This window comes from Bradysia coprophila (assembly GCF_014529535.1).
Source record: "Bradysia coprophila strain Holo2 chromosome IV unlocalized genomic scaffold, BU_Bcop_v1 contig_5, whole genome shotgun sequence".
NCBI lineage: Eukaryota > Metazoa > Arthropoda > Insecta > Diptera > Sciaridae > Bradysia > Bradysia coprophila.
The window spans coordinates 5,289,877-5,308,953 of NW_023503374.1; the positions used below are offsets into that span (position 1 = coordinate 5,289,877).

The 19,077-nt window shown below is 36.8% G+C and overlaps 2 protein-coding genes across 8 annotated transcripts; one reads left to right on the forward strand and one right to left on the reverse strand.

The window, feature by feature from the left end:
• Positions 1–505: 505 nt before the first annotated feature.
• On the reverse strand, positions 506–17,171 carry LOC119071725. 3 transcript variants are annotated; one of them, XM_037176745.1, is made up of 4 exons: positions 5,553–5,902; positions 3,054–3,264; positions 1,136–2,985; positions 506–1,077 (listed from the first exon to the last, which is right to left on the reverse strand). In XM_037176745.1, exons 1-4 carry the CDS (start codon positions 5,575–5,577, stop codon positions 992–994), a joined length of 2,172 nt encoding a protein of 723 aa, XP_037032640.1. In that variant the 5' UTR covers positions 5,578–5,902; the 3' UTR covers positions 506–991. The 3 variants fall into 3 exon arrangements, with proteins under 3 accessions (XP_037032640.1, XP_037032638.1, XP_037032637.1); XM_037176743.1 differs by lacking the exon at positions 5,553–5,902 and adding an exon at positions 16,567–17,171 and having other exon boundaries at positions 506–2,985; XM_037176742.1 differs by having other exon boundaries at positions 506–2,985; positions 5,553–5,901.
• LOC119071720 (mucin-5AC-like) lies at positions 10,776–13,721 on the forward strand. 5 transcript variants are annotated; one of them, XM_037176734.1, is made up of 2 exons: positions 10,776–11,692; positions 11,774–13,721. In XM_037176734.1, exons 1-2 carry the CDS (start codon positions 10,938–10,940, stop codon positions 13,695–13,697), a joined length of 2,679 nt encoding a protein of 892 aa, XP_037032629.1. In that variant the 5' UTR covers positions 10,776–10,937; the 3' UTR covers positions 13,698–13,721. The 5 variants fall into 5 exon arrangements, with proteins under 5 accessions (XP_037032629.1, XP_037032632.1, XP_037032630.1 ...); XM_037176737.1 differs by having other exon boundaries at positions 10,776–11,689; positions 11,909–13,721; XM_037176735.1 differs by having other exon boundaries at positions 10,776–11,686; positions 11,777–13,721.
• Positions 17,172–19,077: the final 1,906 nt, after the last annotated feature.

Consider the following 19,077-nt stretch of genomic DNA (forward strand, 5'->3'; position numbering starts at 1 on the left):
TGCAATTCTTGTTGGCATGAAAGCACTGGGTCTCCTGAGTATTAGAAAATTTATAGACTGATTTGTTACTGCAAAACATAGCCAACACAGTTCAGTTTTATGCCTCAGAAATGACGAAATTTGTAACGCTGGAGGTACCCATATACGTCTCAGGTATCCTATTTATATATGCAGTTATGTGACACTGTATTTAGCTATGCAATGGGTAACGACTGAATCCATGTGAATATAGCAGTAGGATTCATAAATGTAGAAAAATGCGAAAATTGCGGATCTAATGGAATTTTACGGAGCTTACCTTGATGTTCTAAAGTATACTCTCATCTGTAACAGCTTTTTGACATAATCATAGAAGACATTGTCATCATGACCAGCATGTCACCGACGGTATAATTATCTTCAGAGTTTCCAGTCTAAATTATTTTGATCAAAGGGAATACTGAGTATTACGGTATGGATTATCCTGCGTTGCACATCATGTTGGTTTGTTTTGCGAAAAAAGATATTTTTTTTTTTAAATTAGTAATAATACGTTTATTTTCAAAGCTCTAATGCTGCTAAAGCTCTTGATACTCCCATTACATTATTTTACATTATATAATACATCCTTCGCCGCACTTTAGTTATCTTCGTTTTTGTTTTCGTTTGTATACAAAGCAATTCGAAATCTAAAAGTTTATTAACAAAGTTAAGAAATCAGTCGAGACTTTTTTGTTCACACACTTTTATACAAATCAACCCACCCACCCACCTAATACCTCACACTACCAACAAAACTCATACGCCCAAATTTACATAAAATGATAAATTACATGAATATAAATTAGGAGAGATAGAGAGAGAGAGAGAGAGAGAGAGAGAGAGAGAGAGAGAGAGAACAAAACGGACAAAACTTATTTACAATTTGAACAAAATTTTCTTCAAATGCACTTTGGTCATTCCATTGAACTGGAACTCTGCTCTAGACATGGTGTCGTTGCTGGACTGGCAATCATTCTGCTTTGCGAGGTAGCCCCTTGTGCATCATTGCCAGTCGCCTGTTCCGACTGTAATTCGCCTGGCAGATAATCTTTCCAACTGCGAAACAGATATCTGGTAAATTTTCGTAATTGTCTAAATTTGCAGTATGTAGCACCTTCGGCGGATTCCAGCTGCTGTGTTTGTATGAGAAATCCCTTTTCCTTGAACGTTTTCTCTAAATTTTCTCGCTGAACGGAACGTCTTGATTTTCGCTTCTTTCGCACACTCGAATGTCCGACGCGTTGCACAGATGTGGGTGGAGGTACAATGACGCTTACGTTTGGATTGAGTATTTCGGGGATTTGAAGTAGTTCGTTGCTTAAACCGTGAGAGGGTGGTGGTAAATCGAGCGATATTTTCTCGCCGGGAGTGTTCAAGAAGGCACCAGAACTGGAGTCAGTCAATAGACTTGATTGCTGAAGACTTTCCCGTGGAAAGAATTCATATCCACGCATTGACTTGTCGCCAGTACCACTGTAGTAACGAAAATTACCGCCCGAATCAACGGAAAGCATTTTCTTCTCTTGCAGAGACGGCTTTGCGCCACCAGTAAATTTGAATTTACAAATGCTCACTTCTGTTGCATGACTAGATGAGGTTTCCAACGGCATAGGTGGTATAAAAATTGCCGAGCGCTTTCTTTTCTGTGGAACTGGAGTTGTACTTTTCGATGAGTGGGACGCAATATCGGCGGTGGTTGTTGTACTTGGTTCTTGCTTTAGCATATCGCTGATATTCTTGGGAATAAGAATTTTTACGGACGGTTCACTTTTCGGGGTCACTGAAGGACTTTCCGCTAGCATCGGTGATGGAGTGGAACTGACTGTGGAAGGTGTTGTCGGAGTGGTGGTAGTGTTCGTAGTTGCAACCAAAGACTTTCCCGAATCGACCATTTTTTGGTAATACAGTGCCATTGGATGAATAAAAACGCCAGCTGGTGGCCAGAATACATAACCGGAATTCTGACCATCACTTCCGATGGTTGATGCAGTTTCGGAAATTTCTGGTTGATTACCCGGAGGCTTTGTGTCACTCAGCAATGATGTCTTTAAATTAGCTGCTAAAAATGCATCAGTTTCGGACGGTGTGGGAGAAATTAATGGGGACGTTTTCGTCGAGCCCAATAGGGTATCGCTTTCGTCATCACTTGACAGTGTCAAAGTGTCCGAACGATCCCTTAGGCATAAGTTTAGTGGTTCAATCTGATGCTTTGCATCTCGGACAACATTCAAATTGTCATCACTTACAATGGACGGACTAAGTCTTTTGCTCTCATGCGTTAGCCGCTTCTCTAAAAGGCTGCTCATAATTTTCGTCTGTGTTTCCGCTTTCTTTAGATCAGCCGGTACAGTGCTTACGGTCTTATCACAATTTTTCACATGCTGGTCTTTCGGCGTTCCTGGCAATATCGTGCCGTAATTTTTATAAATTAGGTGACATATGTCCGCTTTCTTTGGTTTCCTGCCTCGTCTCGGTTTCGAATTATCTAACGTCATCTCGCCCATGTACGGCAAATCGTTGTAACTAACGACTCGTGCGGCTTTTTTATTTGATTGACCCGCATTGGTAGCAATTTCGTTTGGAATCTCTGGTTTTGGTGGTGGCGGCGATGAGGCCGATTTGGTCTGGTATTCCGAAATTTTTTGTAGCCAATTTCGCACCGACTCGTGCGTCCGGACCGCCTTCAAATGATCATTCGCTTCCATGTCTGTGATTCTTTTATTTTGCTCGACTTCCTTCTTCTGCAGATTAATCTGCGATGCTTCATAGTGATCCAAATATTCCTGTGGCAGAGCCTGATGATGGAATCGCAATTTGAATTGGCCCTTGCGACGAGTTCGTGTTGACTTTTTCTTCGGTACAATTGGGGATAGTTCAGCTGTGTCACAATTGGTGATTGGATTGAATTCATTTTGGGTATCATCAATGGCACCGCCCGATATCAACGGATCATCTGAATGTCGTCTGTAATATGTTAATTATATCAAAATCCCATTCATTCGGTTGGAACGTTGAAGGCAAAATCGACTTACAGCAAATTCGATCCAATGTCCGTGCTAGAGTTCCAGGAGTAAATGTCTGGTTCTTCAATTTTAATTGACACTGGTTCGTGATCGGGAATTCGTCCTAATTTTATATTGTCCAGTGGGGATTCATTACAAGTTATGCGAGTTGATTCCTTATCACATCCTCCATTCATCAGACTGAATTCCTCGCGTGATATATCCTGCATACTACTTCCAACTGCAACGAATAAAAAAAGAGCAATTAGGTGAAATTGTAAGCCATAGTCTCATATTGATTGATTAGTCATGATTGTTCGTTAATTGAAAAGAGTAATTTGTCAGTCGATGGCATATGATGCTTTCTATGTAATTGATATTGTCACGTGCGCACGTTTTCCATATATTTTCTTAGTTTTCTCTTCTGATAGTGAGCTGTTACAGCATAGAGCTAAATAGTTTTTCCGAGTTTATATTTGATGTAAATAGATCTAAAGAGACTAAAAAACTGATGCGCATTGACTAGAGTGAAGCGATAAGTCTCAACAACAGCACCTTAATTACAAGGTAAAATGTGGTGTAATCATAATTTCGGGTTGGTTTCTTCCATTGAAATAGCAGACCTCCAATGATTTCCTCAATGGAATGGGTTTCCATATAGTTTTATTTTTAAGTTTAACGACGCTCATGCGGAAAATGAGTGGGTGAATTCGACGGTGAGTTGGGAATTTAATCTGTCGAAAAACGGTCGGAAACAAAGTTGTTGTGAATTCGACTAGACAAGATGGTGAATTAAATCCGAAAATTGAATTGAATTTCGGTGAATTAGATTATAAATCGACAGAATAAATCCACATACGGAACAGCGTTTGAACACCGTTGTTTGTCACGTCAAGTTTCCCTATTGATAGAACTTGTGACCACAAGTCTTGAAAGAAACAAATCTATGAATTAGAGGTGAGCGGGCTACCCGAAGTCAGCCAAACCCGAACCCAAGCCCGAACCCGATTCAATTTTATCGGGCTTCGGGTTGTTCGGGTTTCCAAAATTCAATTCGGGTCGGGCCGGGTTTATAAATTTAAAATTCAAAACCGACCCGAATTAAAGTTTTCTATGTAAAGTCACAGCGTCGGACACTTATATGTGGATCTAACTTAGGCAATTTAGTTTTTCTTGGAAGAAATTCAAGAAACTGTTTCAAAATGAAATATTTTTTTGCGTTTTCTAAATAATCTTCGATTTTAGCGTGTTTCAGTATCTTTCGGGTCTCAGTATCTCAGTATCTGTCAAGTTTCGGGTTATCGGGTCTCAAAAATTTAATTCGGGTCGGGTTCGGGTCGGGCCGGGTTTCAGTATGTGTCGGGTTTCGGGTTATATCGGGTTGTAAAAATCGATTCGGGTCGGGCTCGGGTCGGGCTTTGAAAAAACCTCGGCCCGCTCACCTCTTCTATGAATGAATACATGAACAAAATCGTCGACAAGCTAAAAGAAGTAGTTTCAAAGGTACTCGACTCGGTTCATGATTGCAGAACTAACGAAAAGGATACAGGTAGGTAATAATTATGGAATTCGAGATTAAAATGGCTAAGATAGCCAGGAAGATCTCGAAATAAATGGAAAGTATGGCGACAAGAAAGCTGTCCTCCTTACACAGGAGGTGTCCACAGAAGTGTCGTCAATGCGGGAAGGGGTATGACATCGCTTAGAGAAATGTGATGTTGTGATTATTTGATAAGGAGCCCCGTTCCCTGGATTTTTATTTTCAAAAAAGCAAAGCGACGGAAAGAAAGAATTTTGAATATTTTGAAGAAGATTTCTCACTATCAAAAAAGCTCTGGACAAGTACATATATACTCCGATTTAGAGTGGCTTATGGCATCAGATGAGTTTATCCGGATTTATTTTCGTTACGTGCCTTCAGTTCACTTCAGTTTTGGTTTCAATCTGTTGAAAATGCTTTAAATCAAAATATGCACTCGATAATAAAATAATGGCGATATGCCGTGTGGAGTGAAAGAACCACGGGTTTCTGAAGCTGACCATTAAATAAAGTCTATTTCTATTTGAATGAATATTCCCAAAAAATTGCTCAATTGTTGAAAATTTCAAATTAAACCACAGAGTTAGACGAACAGAGATGATATAACATTTCAATGCCAATCAAAAACACTACTCAGAAGTTTGATATTCCACAAATGATTTAAAAAAAAATTCGATCCATTTATCTGATCAACCAATAGTTGATCTAATCACAGTCCAATAATTCCAGTTTTTGCTTGCAACACTTCGTAATTGTCCGAATTATACACACTCATAGGATGATAATGTGATGAAATTAACTTTTCATCGTTGGTTGTTCCAAATATATAAGTTTTTCCGAAGGGATAATCATTGAGATCAAACAAGATCGATGTCTAATTCCAACACACACACGCATACACTCCAATGTAGGGTTGATTGTGGATATCAATTGGTTGATAAAACAAATTAGTACAAGGAAAAAACTGATGCGATGAAAAGTGAAATTACCAGAAAATAGGAATTCCGGTAACATCCCAGTTGGTAAAAGTTAATATCCAAATCACACAAGATCATTAATTGTTTCAGAAAATATTGTAATCCAGGCACAGTATATTTATCACGAAACGTAATGTTATTTTTCACAGTGTCTCCGATTTCATTCGGACACCATACGACTTAATTATTACTAATTGCCAAAGCTACCATCGTCGAATAATATTTCTATAAAAATGGGCAACCAAAAAATTTTTCTTTCTTTCTTTTTTTTAATCGATGCCCGTCGCGACGACTTAAATCAGACTAAACCAAATTCAAAATAAAATTGGTGTTATAGCATCTTGTATAATAAGCCGTACAAGGCGTGTGTTAAATGAGACACTAAAAAGATTTTACAATTTGTTGGTATTGTATAAAAATAGGAAAATATCGTCGACGCTTCGTGTAGTACGTCGCGACGTTGGCTTATTTTTCACTAGAACGAGATAGTATCAACACACAGAAACGGTTGTGTTGTATACGTATTACTCTCCTCTGATGAACAAAACATATCAAAATCTGCGCGGTCATTCGAAAATGATCAAAATTTCAATTTTAATGTTTTCGCTTTGAGAAAATAATTCCGTACCGCCAACCAATTTTCTGGGCGTTTTTATTGTACGAAAACAATGCCAACTACAGGATATCGTTCATCGGTTTATTTGAATCAAAGTAAAGAAGCTTCGCCTAATTAGTTGACCCGGATTCATTGAATTTAAATTCGCTGCTACAATAGTTGCTTAGAGTAATCGTATCCCTAGTGCAAAGCTTTAAATATATATAAATGCGTCACTTTTATGAGTAAACATTAAAAATCTGCGTCCACCGGATCGACGTATGGATACTCACACTCTTAGTTAGATTATTATGTGCGCTATTTTATTATTTTATTACAGTCATACAAGTCTCGTGCAATCGGGTATGGGTTTCTTCGAATATTCTTAATTTGGAACATCGAGAAATATGAGATAGTCTACCAAATTTGGTACACAATATGTATGCGTCTGCTGGGCGATTAAACTCTTCTATATATAACCATTCTTAGGCAGGCGCATGGTGCTATTTTTGACATAAATTCGATATAATATTCTCGTATATTTCGATAGTTTCCATTTTTTAATTATTTTTAGCCACACGTTGCTGTTTGGTTTTTTCAAAAAAAAAATTGTGAGATTGAATTTTGTTCCGTTTGTACTTAATTGGTGAAGTTGCTGTGTATTTCGATGTTGTAATACAGCAACATGGTCATTGAGCGCGATATGAGAATATTTTCTTTTTTTATTAAATTTCGTCTTACGATGAAATTTCCGAAAAACTATATTCCTACTACTTACGAAAACAAACACAACGGGAGAGCTGGAAGCTTCACTATTCTATTCGTAGTTCGATTATGCGTGCATATATTTCTGTAAGAAACAACGTGTGTGCATGCAACACGATGCTATGGATGTGGATTACACAATATATGTACTTTTTTGTAGAATTTGAACCGAAATATTGATGATGCCAAAAACGCATCAACAAAAATATATGAAGTCGTGTGTGTCGTCATGCCAGCAAATGTATTTTATTGCTGTAGGAAATACAATGTTAAAATATGGTTGATGATTTTTTGAAGGACATTATTTTGAGTTATTCGTATATTAAGTTCTTATTAGAACGGTGCGGCGGTGGTATAATTTCATTTTTTGGCTTGCACATACCATTTTTATGCCTCCTATAATATTGCGAATTCTGAATTAAGGTGAAACGATATTTGTCTAAGCTTAGTGATACTATCTCGTAACAGCGATCAGTCAAAAAAAAAACCTTAAAGGGTAAATGTGACGCAAGTCCTTTATCTTACTTACAAAATAACTGATATCGCTGAGGTTGACGCATTGTGCGCCGTACGCAAAAGTTTTATAAACAAAAAATTAACTTACAAAATTTGAGAAAGAAAATTTTACAAAAAGAAATTTGTGTCACGAGTGGCAGATGTTGAGGAACCAATTGTTAGGAAAATGAATAAAAAAGGTACTAAAAGAATTTAAACGGAAGAAAACCGAATCATCTGCCACTTGTGACGCCAATTTATTTTTGTAAAATTTTCTTTCACAAATTTTTTGGGACAATTTTTTGTTGAAGAAACTTTGGCGTACGGCGGGCGCACAATGCGTCACCCTCAGAGATATCAGTTATTTTGTAAGTAAGATAAAGGACGTGCGTCACATTTACCCTTTAAGGGTTTTTTGATTGATATCACCTCTTTTGTAAGTATGTCATTTCGACAACATCAAAAAACTCTATGGAAATTAAAAAATTCTAGAGAAATCAGTCTGAATCCCAAAGTCTAGAAACCAATCTAGGAACACCTCAGTCATGTCGAAAATAACCCAAATCCATCAAAACATCCGATGGAAGTTAGGAAGTGCCAGAAAAATTATCTCTCATCCCAAAAGTTAGGAACCAACATGGGGACACCTCACTTATATCGAAATCGAAAATAACCAAAATCCATCGAAAAATCCGATGGAAATTAGGAAGTGCCAGAGGAATCGTCTCTCATCTCAAAAGTTAGGAACCAACCTTGGAACACCTCACTTATATCGAAAATAACCCAAATCCATCAAAAAATCCGATGGAAATTAGGAAGTGCCAGAGGAATCGTCTCTCATCCCAAAATTTAGGAACCAACCTAGTGAAAGTTTATACTAAATGATTCTAGGAATTTCCAACAAGAAACAAATCCCAAAACAACACATGCAAATTGCAAAAAGTATGTTATAAGATTGTTGTGAACAACTGCCTTTGGTAAAGTGAGAAATACAGTTGTATGCATCTGCATTTACATCTAAAAATACGACAGAGTAAAGTTAACCAGGCAGGAGCGATGATTTGACTAGGGACCTGAATAATGCAGTAGCCCTATATTTTTTGCGAATAAAATTGTTCAACTTATGTCAGTGTTCATTTGAGTTCATTTTCATACAGTGTTAGGTCCCTTATTTGAAAAATATGACGTATTCGAGACACATGAGGAGGACCGGTAATTATATTTTCTTTTAATTTTTAAGTTAACTCAAACTTTAGTATTGGATAGATATTAGAGAGTAATGTTTCAGTTCTAATCAATGACAATAATCACAAATAATATCTGAACATTAGTCGAATGATAACTATCATTTCATTTCATTTAGTATCAGTTACTAATTGTTAGCAAGTATCAATGAACAATGCCCCAAGCGTCTTATCGTGAAATGTTGCTATTTCCGTTAGGTACAATTGTTTGTTTTTTGACGAAATAGTTACATTGGAAAGACAAGACGTTTTGTTTTTAGCCCCGTACGAAGTACGAAGGGGCTTATAGGATTACGATGCCGTGTGTAATTGATGGAATTCGAAGCAGACGGTAAGGGCAAAGTGTTTGCCTATGTTCATAGATGACGAATCCGCAATAAAAATTTGGGCCGTCTGTCCGTCTGTCTGTCACGTCGATATCTTGAGTAAATCAAATCCGATTTCAAAAATTTTTTTTCCCTGAAAGATAGTCAAAATAGTGAGGCTAAGTTCGAAGATGGGCATATTCGGGTCGGCCCTTCGTGAGTTAGGGCCACCTAAGTGATTTAAGGTCTTTTGGTGATATTTATGGCAAAATAAACGATGGAAATGTAAATGACACGGCAAATGATAGGTATTGTCAATACCAATCGGGTGAGTGGACCGTGAGTTAGGGCCTTAGAAGTGAAAAGCTACTAGGGCCCTATGTGTATTTTACATATAACTCATGTAAATTTAATCCGTTTTTCGTAATTTTTGTTTCATTTGGAAGTTAATCGAACGCCGAATAGAAAGTTGTTGAAAAAAAATTAAATTTGGGTCCTTGGACTAAGGCCGTTACTAGGGCCCTATGTGTATTTTACATATAACTCGAGCAAATTTCATCCGTTTTTCGTAATTTGTGTTTCATTTGGAAGGTAATCAAAGGCCGAATAGAATGTTGTTGAAAAAAAATTAAATTTGGGTCCTCGGACTAAGGTTGCTACTAGGGCCCTATGTGTATTTTGAATATAACTCGAGCAAATTTCATCCGTTTTTCGTATTTTTTGTTTCATTTGGAAGGTAATCAAAGGCCGAATAGAATGTAGTTGAAAAAAAAAATTTGGATCCTCGGACTGAGGCCGATACTAGGCCCTATGTGTATTTATACTAAATAAATTTAAATTTTAGGGCTATTTGAAATTTTTGTTTTATTTGAAAGGAACGTCGTACGGGGCTTCGTAATTGCGCTATGCGCAATTTCTAAGATGTACACATTTCATAATAATTTGACTTCAACTACGTTTACGGGTGCAATAGGTCTACGGTCAAAGTAGGGTGACAGACGCACTAGGGTCACGTACGCAATAGATATACGGGTTTGTACGGGGCTCAGTCGCAGCAGACGCTCCGACTGTTCTGATGGCTCGTTTATGATAATTTAGCTTATTGTTTTCTTGCGATGGAATCAGCACCTAATTTATTATTACTGGGTAAATAGTGTCACTCTCAAGCTTTATCCTTTATGTAACCAATGTAAAGAAAATTTGACGTAAAATATTTTCGAAAAAGAGCCAAACATTAAATTCCTTTGGACTGGTCTTTTTTAAAAATGCTAACTTAACACTTTCACAGTGTCGACTTTTTTGTCCATTTACTTAACAGAACAAATTATTAACGATACCCGCAACTCCCTGTTACTATGCTTGAATCGAAAGAGTAGAAATCGGATTATCTTCTGATAAACCGTTTTCTTGTCGCTTTTCTGGTAGTGTAGCTATGCAATACTGCACCAATTCTAAGAACTCTAATGGGGAAGCTTTCCAACATGAATTCCCACTGATTGATTCACGTCTCCCTCTTTTTCGCAGAATGTCACTTATGTGAATCATTCGAATTCTCTTAATAATCGTTGATGGATTGTATTTAGATACAATAAATTGATTGATACTAAATTGATGATGCGTGATGGAATGAAAAAAGGTGTGACTCAATCCAACAATAACATAAAAAAAAGTGCAATTCTCGATGCTAATCACACTACTTTTTTGATTTAATTTCAGCCTAACTCAATTACGTCGATAAAATTTTGTCAGAAACGACATTGTTTTATCGCTTGCGATAGACAACAAATCGAAGATAAGTAATTTTTCTTATAAATTTAAGGTTGTGGTCAGTCAGGTCAGTACGAATTTAACCGTCGAACGAAACTGTTTTTTTCCGGTCCCTTTTTGTTTCACGAATTGAAACGAACGAACGAACCTCAAACCGGATAAAAATTTTAAATTATTTAGAACGAAAAAAATCTAAGTGTACAGTGGCCTGTAACAGTAAATAACAATGAATAACTTCAGAGGAAATGTTTTGTTCGTAATTGGCTTTATTGCCATTGTAAATTCGTTACCTGTTCAGGATGACCTCAAAAAACATAAACATAACTCAAAGCATTTAGAATGTGTTATTACTGACGGTGTTGGAGTGTATAAGCCACATCCTTTAAATTGTAATGCATATTTTCAATGCGTACACAATCGATTTGTTCAAAGATTTTGTCCTGAGGAATTGTACTGGAATCCTGAAGAGAGCATATGTGACTGGAAACATAATGTTAACTGTGATAATGAGTCAGGAGAAACGGATAGAGAACCAGCACCAGATAAATGCTCGTCTAGTTCATCGTCGTCGTCAAGTTCTTCCAGTTCGTCTTCATCGAGTTCGAGTTCCTCGTCGTCGAGTTCAAGTTCCTCATCGTCAAGTTCAAGTTCTTCATCTTCTTCATCATCGTGTTCTTCAGAAGAATCAGGAATACCATCGACAACGACAGAAGCGCCTACGACAGTAACGCATTCAACCACTTCTGAAATTCCTTCTTCAACCACAGAAGTTCCAACAACAGTGACCACTCCTCAAATTCCTCCTTCAACCACTCCTGAAATTCCTTCTTCAACAACAGACGTTCCAACGACAGTAACGCAATCAACCACTTCTGAAATCCCTTCTTCAACAACAGATGATCCTACGACAGAAACGCAATCAACCACTTCTGAAATTCCTCCTTCAACCACAGAAATTCCAACGACAGTGACGCATTCAACCACTCCTCCAAGTCCTCCTTCAACCACTACTCAAATTCCTATTTCACCAACAGACGTTCCAACGACAGTAACGGAATCAACCACTTCTGAAATTCCTTCTTCAACCACAGAAATTCCAACGACAGTCACCACTCCTCAAATTCCTCCTTCAACCACTCCTGAAATTCCTTCTTCAACAACAGACGTTCCAACGACAGTAACGCAATCAACTACTTCTGAAATCCCTTCTTCAACAACAGATGATCCTACGACAGTAACGCAATCAACGACATCCGATACTCCTACTACAACAAGTGAAATTCCATCGACAACAACTGGACCACCATCAAATTTTCTGTGCCCAAATATAGACCCGTTTTCAAACTTTTACCCACATCCTGATTGTCGACGGTTCTACCATGATATGACTACTGTTTTAATTGATCGTTCCTGTCCGGAAGGATATCATTGGAATAATAGAGAAAACTGTTGTGATGATCCAGCCAGAGCAAATTGTGTATTTGGTCAAGCACCTTTAAGACCTTCCATTCCAGAAGAGGAGCTCATAACCACTGTACCAACATCATATGGCCCATCAACAGAATATTCATCGACTGAAACTACCTCCACTTTATCTGAAAGTCCTTCTACAACAGAAACTACATCATCAATAACAGAAATTTCGTCAACCACAGAAATTTGGTCAACCACAGAAATTTCGTCAACCACAGAAATTACTCCGACAACAACAGAAATTCCCTCAACGACAATTGGACCACCTTCAAATTTCTTGTGCCCAAATGGAGATCCGTTTAGAAACGTTTACCCACATCCAGACTGTCAACGGTTCTATGAAGATAGATATGACATCGTAATTGATCGTTCCTGTCCACAAGGATATCACTGGAATGATCAAGAAAAGTGTTGCGATGATCCAGTCAGAGCAAATTGCGTATTTGGTCAAGCACCTTTGAGACCTTCAGTTCCAGAAGAGGAACTTACAACTTTTGCTCCGACGACGTACAATCCATCTACAGAATATTCATCGAGTGAAGCTACAACGACTTCAGCTGAAAGTACATCAACAACAATTGAAGTTTCTCCCTCGACACCCGACCTTCCTACAACTATTGAAAATCGACCTCCATCAAATTTCTTCTGTCCGAATAAAAATCCATTTAGAAATTTCCATCCCCATCCAGATTGTCGCAGATTTTACGAGGAACAGAATGACAGAATAATTGATCGTTCCTGTCCAGAAGCATATCATTGGAGTAACAGAGAAAACTGTTGCGATCATCCACTCAGAGCAAATTGCGTTTTTGGTCAAGCACCTCTAAGACCTTCAATTCCAGAAGAAGAGCTGACAACAAGCGCTCCGACGACTTACAATCCACCTACAGAATATTCATCAACAGGGACCGCATCGACTTCTGAAAGTACATCAATAACAACTGAAATTTCTCCAACGACACCCGACCTTCCTACAACTATTGAAAATCGACCTCCATCGAATTACTTGTGCCCAAATAAAAATCCATTTAGAAATTTCCATCCCCATCCAGATTGTCTCAGATTTTACGAGGAACAGAATGACAGAATAATTGATCGCGCCTGCCCAGACGGATATCATTGGAATAATGGTGAAAATTGTTGCGGTGATCCAGCCAACTCTAATTGTGTCTTCGGTCAAGCTCCACGGCGACCAGACGCTATTATTGAAGATGCAATCATCACAACAACCACTTTACCAACAACTACAGACTACTTACTGCCAACAACCGACGATATTGATGATGATGATGATGAAAACAATTTTAATTGTCCAAACAACCATCCTTGGATTGAACTCTTCCCTCATCCGGACTGCACAAGATTCTATCGAGTTCATTTAGATACAACATTTGAACAGAGCTGTACCAATGGATTGCACTTCAATCCGAACGCAAAATGCTGTGTCGAGCCACATTTATCAAACTGTATTTTCGGTTCTGCTCCGCACAGACCCGATGCTATTCCTTTATGAATATAAAATTATTCGAAAACATGAGTTCGTTGTTTTTGTTAATTTTTAAGTGCGTCGTCTGAATCATTCGCTGATTTTGATTATAAAGAGAGCTTATGAGATTTCTTATGAATTATCTTATCGTAAAATGTACGTAACATTTCCACGAAAGAGGAACGAACTTTTAAATTTTGTCTTCATTTTTTAAGTTTCTCAGCTTCAGTTTTCATTTTGTATTTTGTGTAATATGCGTGAAAATGCGGGTTAGAATTTTAGATCTTTTTCATTTTTATTTTAAATTTACATTTAATCCTAAACAAATCTATTTACCGAAATTTACCTAGGCATAATAATGATAATAATTATCTCGTCACACACAAAACATTAATTTCATAAACAACCAATTCGGATAACACACACGGTCAGACAAATTTTCGTCATATTTACGCACTTTGTTCCGAGTAGACATTGGTCTAAACAAAAAGGGACATTAACAAGCGACGAGATCAGTTAAGTGTTCTCTTAAGCATTGTTTCCACTCAACAAAAAGTACTCCGTGAGAGCAAGCTGTCAAATAAAAAAAAATCAATTTTGTCTCTCACACGGAGTACATTTTTTGAAAGTGTAAATCAAGCATTATAATAGCGAAAACTTGAAGTTAAAACAACGAAGTAACAGCGTCGAAAGTTATTTGAAAGTATTGTTTTTCGGGAGAGCGTTTATAGCGTTCGCAAACAGTCCAAGGAGTTAAATTGGCCTTTCGCATGCATGCAACGTGTTTTGAATTAATGCATACGAAGGCGGAGTTAATTCACTTACTCTCCTTGATGTTTTTGTTTTGTGTCTTAGGTATCATAATGTAAAATTTTGTGCATCACTGGACTCGTTTGATACGACCATACCCTCCTCATATATGTTCTATTCTAGTCTGGTCTAGTCTTCATGTTACAGTCATGTGAACAGCTTTAATAATTTAAGTGTTACGCACAAAGGTAACAAAATTGGCTTACACGCACTGAATTTTGATGGACTGACACATTTTCTGTTTCTGTGTTTTTGATTTCTCCCAAGGCACTTCAAGCATGAGTGGTACTCTAAATAGAGCACTGAAACTGAACAGTGCATCAGAGCACTTGAAACAAAGAATTGGAACAATTGGAACGATTTTGGAGTCAGTAAATCACAACAAATCTATTTTACATTACATGCTTCATGCGTCGAAAACCGTACTTTTCATGTTTCAAGCGCTGTTTCGACGCCCTCAGCATGTAAAATCCATTACATAACTCGAGATAAAAAGTTGAAAAGTCTCGTTTTCGTGTGTTTATTGACCTAGACTTTTCCCACCTATCCCTCTGAGCATTTTTGTTTATCTCGGTATAGGGTGCATATGTTCTCTGCAGATAAAAAAGTGTATCCCCTTCTTGCCAAAATTGTTATCTTGACGTGTGGTCATTACGGTTCTCGCCTCCGGCTCGACCAGCAATGCACATACGTCTCGATAACAATTTTGGCAAGAGGTCTTAAAATATATAATCTTATATTATGACTCTATGTCTCATTTCTAAGCATGTTTTTCGAGAATGTATAGAATAAAATTCATGAACAAAAACAAATTGACCCAAGCTGGTGCACATTTCATTAAAACTGCGATTTACTGGAGGGATTCTTCTGAAAAGCAGAAAGCATTTTCTATTGAATTTTTTTATATGAGCCCAGTAAAGTATTCGACCCCAGAACCCAAAACCACTTTCAAAAAAAAATTTCGAAACTTGTGTGGCTGGTGAAAAGTGATCAAAAACCGAAAACTTGCACTTTTCTTACAAAAAATTCTCCAGTTACACGAGCCGTACAGGGTGTAAGTTTTCAGAGTTTTTTCGGTTGAAAATTTCAACTGTACATATATCTCAGTGTGGATGAATTTTAAACCCAATAAGACCATATTTGTCCCGGAAGTACGTGTAGTTACCTTTCTAATGACACCCCACACGACCCTGTACGGCTCGTGTAACTGGAGAAATTTTTGTAAGAAAAGTGGAAGTTTTCGGTTTTTGATCACTTTTCACCAGCCACACAAGTTTCGAAGAATTTTTTTGAAAGTGGCTTTGGGTTCTGGGGTCGATTTCGGTCTTCTGTTTTTGAGAAGAATCCCTCGGAGTGAGTCCCCAATTGAATATGTCACAAAAACAGAAAAGGTTTCATTTTTCAAAAGTCCATGCGTGTAGGCATAAGTTGAATGACAGAATTGTATGACACAGAGAAAGACACACGATAAGGCTGTCTTACTTCGTTGCATAAGGTTCCACAACGAAAAATTGGTCCGTTGGAAAGTACAACGTCAATACGTCTTACAGGAAAATGATAGACATGGTAAATATGACTTAGAATCTACTATATGTTAAATTGTAAAGGTTTGTAGTGTATCGTTTAGAGTTAAACTTTAAATCGTAATTCGTAATCGTAATTTTAAAAATTCAATCAAAATGATGAAAAATATCATTCGTAATTTGCATGTCAATTTAGGGTTGAGCTGTCTCGTAAAAACGTGGGACTGTATGAAGATTATAGTCATCACCATATACGTAACACATATGTGTAACTAAGTGACTCTCTGTGAAGCAAAACAAAAAAACTATTTTCAATTTTCGTTTTCCTAGGAAAGTGTCGTCGAAAAGAAATCAAACGATCAATCAAAATAAACTGGAGCCCGCGAAAACAATTCATTGATTCATGCCGAAGATGCTGATGCGATAACACTGATCTTATTATTCGAAGAAGAAGAAGAAGTAGAAGAAAAAAAATCCGTTTTGACCACAATAAAAGATAATTCTGTTTTGTTGAAAGAAAGAGAGAGCAGACAAAAAAAATAGTAAAATTTATAACAACTTACCAATTTAAAGAAATCCATATTAATGTGCTGGTAATCTTATAGAAATATTTTTATTCGCAAGTAATGTCAGTGGGTGGATATGGGAATATAGACGAGTGTATAGACGAGTGTATAATCCACAATCCACATGCTATACGCAACAACGTTATTAAATACACATTAGACGATTTTTTCTTTCTTATTAAATCATTTTAATATTAAAAGATTTTTACATGAATGCGTAGGCATGTAGTAGTGATATAGGTTTTGTTTTTGTCTAAGATTGTCATACAATGAACCCAACAACTTAAGTTCAATTCTATCACTGGAGTTGTAATTAGCGTTGTAATCACATTGTCTACACCAAACACTTTTCGTAAACACTATGCGCGAATCGTATAACCAAACGATGAAGTCAAACATTCAAACTCATTCAACCACTTGTCGTCTGCGCGCATCCGTTAAACTGTAATCGAATTTAAAAAGTCACTTTAAGAGTTCCACTATCTGGAGCTAAGTACTCGTTTTATGTTAGGTTTATAATATGCATTCGCAGCACCAATTATTTAAATAAACAAATTAAAAGACTGCGAACGGACGGACAACATATTCATTGTTGAATCACACTTCAACTGAAAAATACAAAATTAAAATATTACTTCCTCCAGTACGTTGGCAGAAATTAATATATAAATATTGTGTTGTGTAGTATAGAAAAAAAAGATATGTCTGGTGTGATCAATATATGGTATACACTTCTCCAGAGAGCAAAAGACCTGTCCAATTTCTGTTATTCAGTTGTTATTATAAAATGTGTTGGTGTCAAATGTGCTCGCAGCGAATATTATAACAAGGCCATCATCATCATATCTTACACATATATTAACTTAATATGAAAAGCCAGTGTACATACACTTCGTCGAAGCAAAATAATAATCAGCTGAGTTTTATGAGACAAACGTGGGTTCCCTGGATTTCATTTTGAAACACACGCTCGTCGAAGCAAATCGTGTGTGGATTTTGCAAAGTTCTAAATTTGATTTCGAACTGAAATTGGAATGTGTGTTCGCTTCAATTTTTCAGTATTTATAAAATGGTCTGGTTAACACGTTCATCTGAACTGAATGTTTCGTTGACATAAGAAATTTCCTAGAAGTAAATGATTTGGTGGTTAACATGAAACAAAAAATCTTTCAATAGAAATGTTGTACACCTGAGTGTCTTAGAGGTCAATTTATAGATTGGAAATACTAAGTCAGGCTCCAAACGAGACAGGACCGTTAAGTTGATTTGAAAGTCTTAATGCATTTGCTGTACTGTACTGTACCATGTACCATGTTCCAAAAGGAAATTGTAAAATTGACTCTAGTAGATGGTAACCTTTTACATCCTTTGTTCAACGCAACGGGTTGATGCAAAATCTTTTACTTCAATTGTTTTAATGCTAATGTCTATATGAGATTACATTGGGCCAGGTATCTCCTTTTTTTGTCACAGCCGTCGATAACATCTGCGTAAATAATCATAAATCTTTGACTAATGCTAGTTTATCACAACACGCAAAGGAAGTTTATCATAAATTATGGAAATTATAGACTGATGAATAATGTAAATTGTAAACTCACAGTTGCTGTAACTATAACAGGAAAATATAGGCTATTTTTGAATGTTGCATTCCCTTCAAGTTACATGTAAAATTGCATGTAATTCACTGAATCATGCTTTCCGAGAAATAAAATATCTCATAGCAGACCACTCAATTTGTACCATAGCATAAGGTAAGTATCCAATCCATTAAAGTCAAATTATCTGTTCATTTCCGTCCAATTGTGCTGAAAGCATCACAAAATTTAAAAACAACAAAAATGAGCTAACCAAAACATTTTTACATCAAGGAAGGCAAAAAAAGAATATTAAACAATGATTTTAACTCCAGAAAATTAAAGCTAAACCTTCTTTACAGAGCGGCATGTGAATTTTTCTTGCGAAAAGAGTGAATAAGTGAGCGCTTTTTCCGAAAATAGTTGGTAAGTTCACTATTATTTTGAATTAAAAAAGTAACTGAAGAGTGACTAAAAACGAGTGACTGTAGTGTAAAAACAGTAATATCACTCAGACCTATCAGTCACTAGGACTAACAAATTAGGACTAACATAAGTCTATAGAGTGAGATTGGCTCGACAAGTTTGTGTTTACTACGTAGGTGAAAACATGGTGTTTCAGTGGGTTTTGATTTTTTTTTATGTTGCAGATAGACATGTTCGATAATTCATTCGATTGATAAAATATCGATTATTTCCCTGGAATCGATTCTCGATATTTTCAGAAAATCAATATCAATCGAATGTTTTATCGATAATCGATAAATATCGATAAATATCGACTGAAAATCGATAAATATCGACTGAAAATCGATAAATATCGACTGATAATCGGCAAATATAGACTGATAATTCGATTTTCAGTGGATATTTGTTGATTATCAGTCGATATTTATCGATTATCGATAAAACATTCGATTGATAGAGTATC